The sequence below is a fragment of the Labrus mixtus genome, chromosome 13 (assembly GCF_963584025.1).
Source record: "Labrus mixtus chromosome 13, fLabMix1.1, whole genome shotgun sequence".
Taxonomy (NCBI): Eukaryota; Metazoa; Chordata; class Actinopteri; order Labriformes; family Labridae; genus Labrus; species Labrus mixtus.
The window spans coordinates 9,737,076-9,749,575 of record NC_083624.1 but is presented as its reverse complement, the minus strand read 5'-3'; the positions used below and the strand labels follow the sequence as shown (position 1 = coordinate 9,749,575).

Here is a 12,500-nt window from a genome sequence, read left to right as displayed (position 1 = left end):
ACTGTTCAATATTTCACCTTTGTACCTGAAGTCTCTACAGAGTTAGGGTTATTCATAATAAGGGGCGTGGCTTATGTAACTGACAGGTGGGCGTGTTGAAGGAGGCTCAGCGCCGCCGCCTCTTTTTCTTTTTTTCCCGGTTGACCGAAACTTAGTTGGAGTCAATATGTCGAGCGCCTTCTCTGCGCTTCAGAAGCCAATGGGTGACATCACTAAAAGGCTACGTCCATGTTTTTTTTTTTTTTTGTTTTTTTTACACTCTATGGTTATTTTCTTGTTAACACTGTGTTGTTTTGTCGTGCAGGGGTCCGTTCAGCGTGGTCAGGAGATGCATCAACAGAGAGACGGGGCAGCAGTTTGCTGTCAAGATCGTGGACGTGGCTCAGTTCACGTCCAGTCCAGGACTCAGCACAGAAGGTAAGACTTCGCTCACTCCGGTGTGTGTGTGTGCGTGTGTGTGTGTGTGTGTGTATGTGTGTGTGTGTGTGTGTGTGTGTTTTACTGCTGTGTATAATTAAACTGAATATAATTGCTTTTCTCACTCTGTTGAACACTTTAATATGTTGAAGCGTTGCAGAGGTCACACACTCGTTCTTATTTTTGTGTGAACGTCAACGTCGGACTTCTTCTCTTTCTGTCGGTCTTTCACTGTAATAAAGTTTATTCATATTTACATCAGCAAAAAACAACAACAGCAGACATACAATAAAAGAATAAAAAAGAAAAAAATGAGTATGTCATGGACGACATCCTGCTATAACCAGGAACAATAATTGGCACAATAAAACATAGATGAGTAGGTACACTGGGTGGACCTGATTACCCATAGGCCTGTCTAAACATTAACGTTTTTAATTGCTTTTTAAAAGACTCAACATAGTCAGAAAGACGTAGCGAGACGGGTAGAGACTATCACACCTGAGACTATCACACCTGAGAGCTCACCTGTTCAATCACACACAGGGAATCGTCAGAGGAATTACTGAGGGAGGAAGAACACTATCCGCTCACTGCTCAAAGATTTCAGGATCCGTTCTAAAAAAAACGATTTGAATGTACGATGCTCGACTCCAACGTGTTCTCCTCTGTGTTGGATGACAGCTCATTTTTATCACATAAACACGGGACGATAAATCAACAGAGATGTAGTGACAAAGAAAACGGGGACGCAAAGGTCGGTCGAAACTGTCTCACAAAGTGTAGCTCACATTTCAAACATTTTCCCTCCTCGCACACCTGCCCCGCCTCAGCCTATCAAGACGGTGCCTCCCCAGCCATTGGCCGTACGACCAGGCAGGAAGGCCCGCCCCCTCGCTACAGTAGCCTTACAGCCCTGCAACGCAGCCTATCAGGGATGGTGTTGTCTTAACAATTGTCTTTTTTGTGATGTGATTTTGTCTCTTTGACGTCGTTTAGTTACTTTTGCTGCCTTTTCATGAGTCATTGTACTCACTGTGCGTCTATTTTAGTTTTTTAAAAATAATTATCTGTCATTTATTTATAGTTTTGTGTCTCTTTGCACTCCTTTTGTGTGTTTCAGCATTTAGTTTCTATTCCATTTTGGTCCCTTAATTAAGTCTTCTGACACAAACGCTGACAGTCCTCTCTCACTTTATATTCTCTCAACCTTTGTGTGTGAATTGATTTCTAATATTTAAAAAGTTGTTCATACGTTTTCTTTGCGGTCGTGAAGAAGCAGATGGTGCACCGCCGCTCTCCTGAGCATTAATTATGAGTTAAGCTATTACTGAAACCTTTATAGACGGTTCAGGACGTTTAAGAAGAGCTGGAAAAAAACAAACAAACAGGAAGTCATGAGAAATCCACTCCTGAACTTCTTTGCCTTTTGAGTTACGATGCAGACTTTAATGACACAGCTGCTGGAGTGTTATTTATTCAGAGGAAGTGTGCGGAGTCGATCCTATCGTAGATCTTATCGTTAATCTCTGTCTGTCTGAAGGAGGAGAGGAGGGAGGGATGGAGAGAACAAGAGAGGAGGAGAGATTGAAAGAAAGATACTTGGATGATAACGGAGGGGGGGGGGGGGGGGGAGGAGACAGACTCTATTAGAGACGTCTGCAGAGAAACAGGTCTGGCTTTATGAGAAAGAGAACGAGGTCAGTCTGCTGTGAGGTTTATTACAGTCCATACATCCAGCTGCTGTGCATCCAAACAACCAATGAATACACTCAAAGCACAGAGGCTGCTGTGTGGAGGGACATAGCTCACTTTATAAAACAGAACAGGAGACGGGAGCAGTGTGCAGCCGTTAAAGAATGGAGAGAGGTCAGAACACAGAAAGGTTTCAAGGTTTCCACATACGCATCGACTCTGGGGAGGAGACGGCTCTTTTCAGTGATTTGAATTTAGACTGCAGTACCCGTTGAAACGCTAGGTGTCAGAGTTACATATTGCTCCTTTCAATCTTTAGTTTTAATGCTCAGCTAGGCTAAACACACCACATCGACCAGCTCTTCTCTTAAAGCACCACCGTTCAGAGAAAACTCCTGAAATTAAAGGAGCTGCATGTGTGAACGCAAACAGCGGAGTTTTTCACTCGGGCTTCACCCGGAGTTTCTCCTGCCAGACCCCTAGTGTTTTTTCTGCAGCAAGTCCGAGTGGGCTGATGAGATAACCCCTCCGCCCCCCCCCACACACACACGCACGCACACCCCCAACCTCTCGCCTGACAGGGATAGCCTCCCGCTGTGAGGAGCATATGTGAACAGTCAGGTTAAATCAGTCCGGTGTTCACCATCTTGATTTCCTCTCTGCAGTATACAGACACGTCGTGCACTAACTCCTGATTGAAACCTCTGTGTCTTTAAAGCGGTGTTAGTCCGTCCATCGTCGCCGCCCCCCCCCCCCCCCCCCCTCAGAGGCCAAACGCTGTTTGACGGATCACAGCAGACTCGCAAATCAAAGTTTTTCATTGTAGCTCAGGTACCTTTTTTGTCTTCATCACCTGCATTCACATCCACATTTGTACGGTTGTTATGTGGTCAGCCCCTCCCCCTGTCATTCCAATCACACCCCTCCTCTGCAGAAAATCCATCACCCACCCCCCCCCCCCCCCCACCCCACACACAGACGGCAGCCGGCTGTTCTCGCTGTTGATTTGTTTTTATTTTTCCCTCCTTCATGTCGCCGGTAGAAAGCAGAGCAGTTTCACTTGACTGGGCAGCACAGTAATCAAACACACACACACACACACACACACACACACACAAAGAAGGCGCTCAGACCAAAGGAAGTGGGTCAAATGGTTCGTGTCTTGGCAGTGGATTGGCCAGTCGGGACCTCTCTCTCTCTCTCACACACACACACACACACACACACACACACACACACACACACACACACACACACACACACACACACACACACACACACACACACACACACACACACACACACACACACACACACACACACACACACACACACACAGCCTGTTCCTCTGCAGCATGTCCGGAGGTCCATCTGACGAATAGGTCAGCCCTCTGAGGGGAGGAGAGAGAGAAGCTCGCCAGTGAAACGAGCAGAATTCATCTTGTGCTGTTGCCTCCTCTGCCTCCTTCACTTCCTCGTTTCCTTTCCTTTGTCATCACCTCGTTTTTTGTGTTGGTGTTTTAGTTGTTGCCATGAAGCTATAAATGATAATGTTTTGACAAAATAGTTGATATGAATTGTGAAGTCTCTTTCCTCTACCTGACCTTTTCAGTCCCAGGTAACCCGCTCTAACTCGTTCCCTGCTTTCTGGTCTGTTTGACTCTAAATGGGAATAATTGGACATCATGCTTGAGGACATGAAACTGGAGATTCAGGCCGTAAACTTGGTAGAAAAATGTTTACTGAGTGAATAAATCCTCTGTGAAGCAAGCCCATCTTATCACAGCATCTATTCAATCAGACTTCTTGTTCGCCCCCTGCTGGACAACAAAAACAATGCATGTTTAAGGCGCTAAAGTTTTAAAAGCAGAGCCTCCGTCCTCTTCTTACAAACAGTCAGCGGTTCCTGTTAGATTGTTGTGACATTTTGCCCCGGCTGTGTGTGAAATCGCTCTCGGAGACACACACCTGCAGCTCTGTGTGGAGTAGCTGTCATAGCACAACCTCCCTCCTCTGCAGGCCTCGACTCCCAGCAGGAGAAAAATAAAACACTGTGGAGATCACATCTGTTCATCTCCTCTTTGCTCCTCTCTCTCTCTGTTTTCTTCCTTTGTGTCTTCTTTTGGCATTTTACCTTTTCTGCACTAGTTTGTCTCTGACTTCCTTCCTCTCGTTTCCTCCTCCTTCTGCAGAATCATTTTTAAAATGATGCCACATTGTTTTATGATCGAAAGTATCCAAAGGGACCGAAGCGTAAAAACAGCAACACATTTTTCCTGATTTGGTTTGTAGCAGAGGAATGAGTCCATTGAAAATTGCAGAAAACTTCTGCACACTGTCTAAATTCTACTGAATTAAAATCATAAGGGGTCAGCATTTCAGAAATGTAATTTAGGGCAAGAAGACGAAGACAAGCTTCAAAAAGTGATCAGTAACATCTTAAAATCTAGTCTAAAAGGGGAAACGAGGACAGGAGGGATGTGAGGTCGTCTGTTAAAACCAGCGTGAGGCCAAGCCGCTGCGGTCTGCACCGGTATGAGGCGTTAGCTTTATCTGCTCAGTGTGATTTTATTTTCTCTTCTTTGCTGCTGCGTCCGTGTCCATTGCGGGTTTGAATTGTATCTACTCCCAAACTCACCTGGGCGCTGTCATTGGCTGGAGGAAACACACCAGCTCCCCCGCCCAGAAACATGTTGAGTCAACAACAACAAACCAGAACAGTAAAATCCAGTCAGAGGAAAGACTCTCTGCAGACACACTCACCACACCAGAAGCGAGGATTACAAAAAAGCTACTGACTCTGCCTTAAAAGGTGCTCCGAGCTGACGCTTAAATATCTGTATCAGGGTATGAGTGAAAACATTTCAAAGGATCAGACGATGAAGATCAAACTCCAAACGCGTTCTCTCACTTCAGTCTGCCATATCATCAGGATGTCTTCATCTGAGAATGATCTGCTGATACGGCATCATGAGTCACATCATTCTCCCCGTTAATCTCCCCTCATTTCACATCAATCACTTTAACTTCAAGTTGATTCAGACTTTAGAAACAAGACGTCAGATTACGAAGCAGAAACGAGATACTCAAACACTCCTGACAGGCTGAAAACACTCGATCATATTTCATATTTTCCCTCACTGATAGTCTCTGCACTTGAAGTTAATGTAATAGAGAGAGCATGTCGGCGCGTGCGTTATTGTAATGGCTGTAGTTGTTAAATTAAATGGATGTGTCCAGGTCTGCACCTCCGGGAGAAGCTGTCATTTCCCACTCTGCATTTATTAACTTATATTGTCTTCTGTCAGGGTAAATGGATTTAAATAAAGGCTGTTTCTCCGTTCAGAAAGTTGTGAGCAGAGTTGAGTGATGTTGCTGTCACCCTACAGCGAGGAGGTTCCTGGTTTGAATCCCCGTCTGACAGCAGCCTCTCTGCGTGGAGTCTGCATGTTCTCCCCGTGCATGCGTCGGTTCTCTCCGGGTGCTTCCTCCCACAGTCCAGAGACATGCTCGTTAGGTTAACCGCTGACTCTACATTGTGAATGCGAGTGCGTCTGTCTCTATATGTCAGCCCTGTGATTGGCTGGTGACCAGTCCAGGGTGTAACCCCGCCTCTCGCCCAATGACAGCTGGGATCGGCTCCAGCCCCCCCACCACGACCCCGAATGGTAAAAGCGGTAAAGATAATGGATGGATGGATGTTGGCACCTCATCCCAAACTCCTGAATCAGCCGACATAAGTCTTTTATCTGCAAAATGCACGTTTCCCAAAAAAAAATATGCGAGAGATGAAATTAGACTTTTTATCACACAGGAACACTTCTAGTTTTGTACTTTTTAAAGAAGTGCGTGTGCAGAGTTTGAAAGTGTTGCAGCTCGTCCTGCAGTGTTATCTCTTCTCTCTTCCCCCGTCATTTTTTTTTTGTGTGATTAATTCTCTGCTGCTTACACACTGACTGCAGGATCACACACACACACACACACTCCACTGTAAGCTAACCTGAAAGCACTATAAGCAGCCTCCCCTGCAGCTGTTTCTAGAAACTGAATGAAACCTTCTCTGCTCACTTTTTGACTTCACTTTCTGAAGCGTCCTCTCATTACCCTGCAGCCGGTAATGGTGACGGACTCGTCGAGAAGTAAACTCGCCACATGACATTAAACGCAGCGGCCTGCAATGCCCCCCCGAAGGTGGCCACTTATCCGGCTTTAGCAGCATTAGCATCATGTTAGCGCTAGCCCCCTCGCCTTGTGCCTCTCCTCAGAGGATTAGCTTAATGTTAGCGCCGAGCTCGCGGCAGAACGGGGGGGGGGGGGGGGGGGGGCTCAGGGCTTCAGCTGTGGAGCTTAATTAAATGTCAGTGCATCCATAAAGGAACAATGCACCAACTTTTAGTGAATGTGCGTGAGATTGCATGCTAACACTCTCACATCTGTGCAGAAAAATCGTGCATACACTCTCATACATCTCCAGCAGCTGCAGCTTTTTTTTTTTTTATCAATCTGGAATATTCATCTTCTGAATATCGAGCATGTCTACGTTGTGCTCAGAAGAGAGAGAGAGAGAGAGAGATATTTAACGTTAATGCAGCTGAGTGTCCTCGGTGAGGCGTTTTCAGCTGATTGAGAGATGTGTTTCTGATGCTTTCTGATTATACTCTGGATGAAGGTCTCAGAAAGCAGCAGGGCTCTTTGAAGAGCGAAGAATGAACGGATCAAAGGACGGAGACACTGAATGGAGGGATGAAAGACCGATGGATGTTGAGGTTTTTCATCCTGAAAGAACGTCCTCGGCGTTGGTTTCTAACATCTAAACTTAAATATTGAACGTTTGTTTGCCGATTAAACGGGTCCGATTAGGTTTTTTTTTATTGAAATGTGAAAATATTGGGCGCTGGTAGCCTAGTGGTTAGTGCGCACGCCCCGTGTACGGAGGCGAGCGGCCCGTGTTTGAATCCAACCTGTAGCTCCTTTCCTGCATGTCATTCCCCTCTCTCTCTCTCTCCCTCTCTCTCTCCCTGATTTCTGATTCTATCCAATAAAGGCACAAAAAATAAACTTCAAAAGCTGACAATAACATACCAGCACAGGACGCAGCACACAGATGTTCCCAGACAGTCCAGTGAGAGAACAAGCTGTTGGTCATTGTAAAAGATATTGCAAAAAGGTTGATTTAAAGGTTTTATAGGGTTATAAAGGTTTTATAACTCGGGGATTGATCCATTAAACCCTCGTTATGACAGTTTTTTTTTTAAATTTCCATCAGAGGAACAGTGACAGAGTAAAGGTTTCTGTCTGTGCACATGGGTCCTGTAACACTCCTCATCTCGTCTGTTTTCATCCTCTCAAATCAAACTCCATGTAAAGTTTCTTGCAGCTGTGTGTCTCATGAGAGGGCGTGTTTTAGCTCGCTGTCTGTCAGCGCTCCCCGGCGTATCCTTCAAACAAACCAGCCTGCATTGTTCCTTTCAGCTTCGCTAACCTCCCCCATTAACCCTCATCTTCTCCAGGAGCCAATTAAAGAGCGGGATACTGATTTCCAGGCAGCTGGGAGAGGAAAATAATGTAATGGGAGCTATGCAAACAAACAGCACTTGAACCAAAGAGAGCGCAGACGTGTTTTTTCACATTTGCATACGAGACAGTCAGATGAGTCATCTTCACACTTTTTTTCAGGAGAGCGAGCCGTTTGCTTGCGCTCTGCATTTCAACATCTTAATCTGTGAGAAATCAGAGAGAGGAGCTGAAGAAACACCTGGAGGAGGAGATGGAGGAGGAGGAGGAGGAGGAGGACAGGTGGAGAGGTAGACTTCAGGGTTTATAAACCTGGAAGGAAGTGAGTCAAAGGCGTGGCGTTAAAACGTGCAGCGCTCTCTCAGCTGAGTCTCTGTGACTCCTGCAGAGTCGGTGTTTGTGTTTGTCAGCTTAATTAAAAAAAAAAAGTCTGACGGGGTTCGTCAACCTGAGACAAATCTTAGACCTCATGAATAATGAAGTAGAGGTAAGGCAAGGTCGATTAATAAATAAACAACAAGTTAAACACTGAGGGATTTTAAAGTGCCCTTCATAAGAAAGGTCATATGGGTCTAAATGAGCCTGAAATCATACGGGGGCTGGTTTATGTTCAGTGTTAGTGCAGCTTTTTAACTGAAGCCGTTTTCACATCTACACTCCTGAAGATATCTAGATCATTTCAGTAGGACTGCTCGGGATATTCTACTGACCTGGCTGTTCACATACGCTCCTCACAGAGGGAGACTATCCCTGTCTCTGTGTGTGTTCACACATACAGCTGCTCCTGGAAATATCAGGAGTTTTCTGCAAGTGTGAAAGCTCTAACCGCCTCGTACAAAACAGGACCACTTTTTAAAATCCTTTTATGAGTCCATAAAGCTCTCAATGGTTCAGCTCCCTGAGGACATTTCTGACCTGCTCACAGACTACGACCCGACCCGGACCCCTCAGGTCATCAGGTGGAGGTCTTTTAGCTTTATCCAGGATTAGATCAAAGTCTGGAGAGGGGGTCTTCAGCTACTGTGGTCCCTCAAAAGCTCTATTCTCCCAGACATACTAAGAGGGGATGTGTGTGTGTGTGTGTGTGTGTGTGTGTGTGTGTGTGTGTGTGTGTGTGTGTGTGTGTGTGTGTGTGTGTGTGTGTGTGTGTGTGTGTGTGTGTGTGTGTGTGTGTGTGTGTGTGTGTGTGTGTGTGTGTGTGTGTGTGTGTGTGTGTGTGTGTGTGTGTGTGTGTGTGTGTGTGTGTGTGTGTGTGTGTTGTGATTGATTTGATTTCTGTGTCTGATTCATGACTGATACTTTTTGTTGTTGTATTTCTGTGTTTTTAACTTCAGTGTTAAATCACATCGAGCTGACCTTTTGATGAAATGTTCTTTATAAATAACTTTGCTCTTGCTTGTTGATTAAGGTAATAACTGACCAATTAATCTAATTCAGGGCTCATCATCGCCCAATACAGCTACAGACTGTGTGCAGCCTTTTCCCCCTTTCCAGGCAAACAGTTAGCTTAGCTGTTCATTTGAAAAAGAAAAAAGTACGAGACGATCTTTGCAGCATAAATACCTCGATGATGCATGGATTATATCATGACTTATAATGCAGAAGAGATCACCTGTGTCCTTACAGGTAAGCATACATCCTCTATGTCTAATATTAACCTCGATGTCCGCTCTCCTTCTCTCTCTCTCTCTCTCTCTCTCTCTCTCTCTCTGTGTGTTTTCAGACCTGAAGAGGGAGGCCAGTATCTGCCACATGCTGAAGCACCCGCACATCGTGGAGCTGCTGGAGACCTACAGCTCAGACGGGATGCTCTACATGGTGTTTGAATTGTAAGTCTGCACACGTGGAAACAATCCCACACACACAAACACCTCAGCTCACACCTGCACACCTCAGGCTGAGAGAGAGAGAGAGAGAGAGAGAGAGATGGTACCTGTGGTGTGAGGATGAGGAGGGGAGTGTCAGAAAGAGAGAGAGAGAGAGAAGAGAGTCTTGCAGTGTTTTTTTTTATATAATCAGCTCAGATATGAGAAAGCTTGTTAGCTGAGGGAGGAGGGGGAGGGGAGAGAGAAAGGGGAAGGATGGGGGTGCATGTGGGGGTAGGGAGGGGTGGGTGGGTGCAGAACTATATATATGAAGGGATGGAGATGAGATTAAGATTTCACACTTGCTGCTACCTCCATCCTGCTTCAAAGCCGTCGTCTTCCTCCCAGCATGCTCTGTATCTCCATCTCTCCTCTCTCCCAGAACTAATTCCTTTATCGGTTAATTCTGTTATCGCTGAGCGGGCGAGAGCTCGCACACCAAAATCATACGGCTCTGTGCAGGAGAGAGAGAGGGAGAGAGAGAGAGAGAGAACTTTCAAGGAAATGAAGAGGAACTCCATTTAAAGGGGTTGTAATGGTTTAGGAGGTTATATGCACAGGGATCTGTTTCATGCATGTACATATTTAGGGAGAAAAGGGCTGCGCATGATCATGATCAGGGTAATTTCTCAATATTTATTATAATCAGTAAACATAAGAACATATTGATTTAACTTGGAGCAGTAAAGATAAAAGACCAAAAGCATCCAGTGGGGTTTATTTATTCAAGTTTAGAACCAGCAGAGACCTGAAGAAACCAAAGATCTGCAGTTCCTCCAGTGTCCACTAGAGGCTGTCTCCTGCAGTGAGTCAATCCCCATAGAGCCCCATGTTAAAAATGTCCAACTTTACAGCAGAAACAAACATGTTTACAGCCTGGTACAAAATCAGTTTGGGTCTCTAGAGTTCTTTTCTCTCTTCATGACAACTGTACAACTCACCTGTTTACATACATAGAATTAGGGGTGTGGCCTCTTTGAGTGTCAGGTGGGAGCTGCTAGGTGTCACCTCAGCTAATTCAGCCATTGACCTTTAACCTCTGGGCCGTGTTTGTGCTGTTGGAGCCTTTCGGTAGATTTCTTCTTGGTAAATATCAGACTAATAATCTGTCTCTCTGTGAGCTTTATTTTACTAACAGCCCGTCCAACAATCTGAGCTCCACTTTTTACTCACATTGACAATCTGACGTTGTTTTACAACCTGCCCAAAGTGATTTGCGACAGTTAAACAAACGCAGGGCGTCAGGAGGAGCTTCTGCTAACAACTTGGGTCGCCCGCTTTCCCTTTCTGCAGCTTAAACAACACTCTGATGTTGGGAGATGTTCTGTATCCAGCCTGTACTTAATGTTCAATAAAAAAAAAACGCACAGTAACTTCCTTTTGTTTAACAGGCTTTGAAATCTGTCAATATCAAGTGAAAGTGTGCAAAGCATATCATCGCTATCAGTGTACATCCCTCTATCGCCCGGCCCTGCTCCGAGGCTTCAGGTACATTCCTTTGCATCCTTTTTGAAAGCAGAAATTAAGCAAACATGTTGGATAAATGCACACAGCACCAACGTGTCTCTCCCTCTCTGTTAATAACGTGAAAGAAGCTGGGAGAATACGGCCCGAGTCCGACATCACAGGCCGCTTTAATTGGTGCAGAGGCTTAGTGAAATAAAGAGCAGGTTTCTGTAATTGGGCGCAGAACGAGTGCGAGGCTATTATGAGAGAAGAAGAGAATCTGCTGCAGCTAAAAGACTCACTCACAATTAACCGTGTGTGTGCGTGTGCGTGCGCGTGCGTGTGTGTGTGTGTGTGCGTATGTACTGTCTTTCAGTCCAGCATCACGTGTGGAAGTAAACAGGATGTTTTTCAGCTGTTTTTTTTTTTTTTTTTAAGAGATGAGAAGCTGCCTTTTGTCTTAACTGTTAATTACTCTGCAGGGATTACATAAATGAAACAGCTTTAAACTTTAAATTAAAACACAAGATTCTCCTCCTGAACACTCGGTTATTAACGTGGAGCTCTTTGAACCATCTGCATAACGTGCTCTTCCCACTGAAAAGAGCATTTTCACCCACACTTTAGAGACCTTGAGATAACTCCGACACTTCATTAAATTATCGCGACTCGTTCTCTGCGCTCGCATTGCAGAGTCACGGCACAGCGGAGCTTCAGAAACACACAGACAGACACGCACGCACGCACACACACAGCACTGCGCTCCCCCGATAAATAATCTGCACATTCACATTTTTATGATTTGTCATCCTGCAGCTGTGATTTTAGTTTCAAGTGTGTTTACCTTCTTCGTTTATTTAGTTTTCCCCGAGTGTGTGAAGCATGACGATCTGCTGATTTGTTTCAGTTGGTCATGCAGTAACTCCTCCCCTTTTATGCAATCCCTGATGGTCACAGTTGCTCAGAGGAAATTGGAGAGAGCACCGTCCAAAAATGTGGTCGACATATTTGTGTGATTTAAAGATTTTTGGGCCTTCATTGGAGAGAGAGAGGACAGTGGATAGAGTGGGGAATGACATGACATGTGGGAAAGGAGCCAGAGGTCGGATTTGAACCCAGGCCACCCACTTGGAGATCTTCGTCCACTGGCTCGTACTCGTGCGATTTAGACAGTGTGCAGGAGTTTGCAAAAAGAAGAAATGACCCGATACTGGGTGTCTGGGACTTCTTTTTTTGTTGCCGGGTTATTTAAACAGGTTTCAATATAGTCTGATTTATCAAAGTTTGAAATTCTGGTATCGTGACAACAACTTATTTAATCACCAAAAAAACAAAAACAAACATTTTCAGGCGTCGAACCAGCCTCAGATTTGTCTCGATACAACTGTTTCAATCTGGACCCTGCAGAGAGACGAGACTTAATTACGGCGTCTCCTCAGCTGACCCGTGTGTCCGTTCAACCCACACAACCAATCACAGAGAGACACACACCTGAAGTCTTAATAAGGCTGACCTTTCTGAGCCAGACACCTGCCCTGACCTTTACCGCACACTCATCCTCTC

General features: G+C 45.3%; 1 protein-coding gene across 19 annotated transcripts in view; it reads left to right on the top strand.

Annotated features, from left to right (window-relative positions):
- The window catches only part of caska (calcium/calmodulin-dependent serine protein kinase a), a 117,480-nt gene that overhangs the window by 41,602 nt on the left and 63,378 nt on the right, over positions 1–12,500 (top strand). For all 19 annotated transcript variants that reach the window (XM_061053635.1, XM_061053620.1, XM_061053617.1 and 16 more), the window contains exons 2-3: positions 305–417; positions 9,350–9,455. In XM_061053635.1, the coding sequence (XP_060909618.1) occupies positions 305–417; positions 9,350–9,455 (219 nt within the window). The remainder of the gene's footprint in view (positions 1–304; positions 418–9,349; positions 9,456–12,500) is intronic.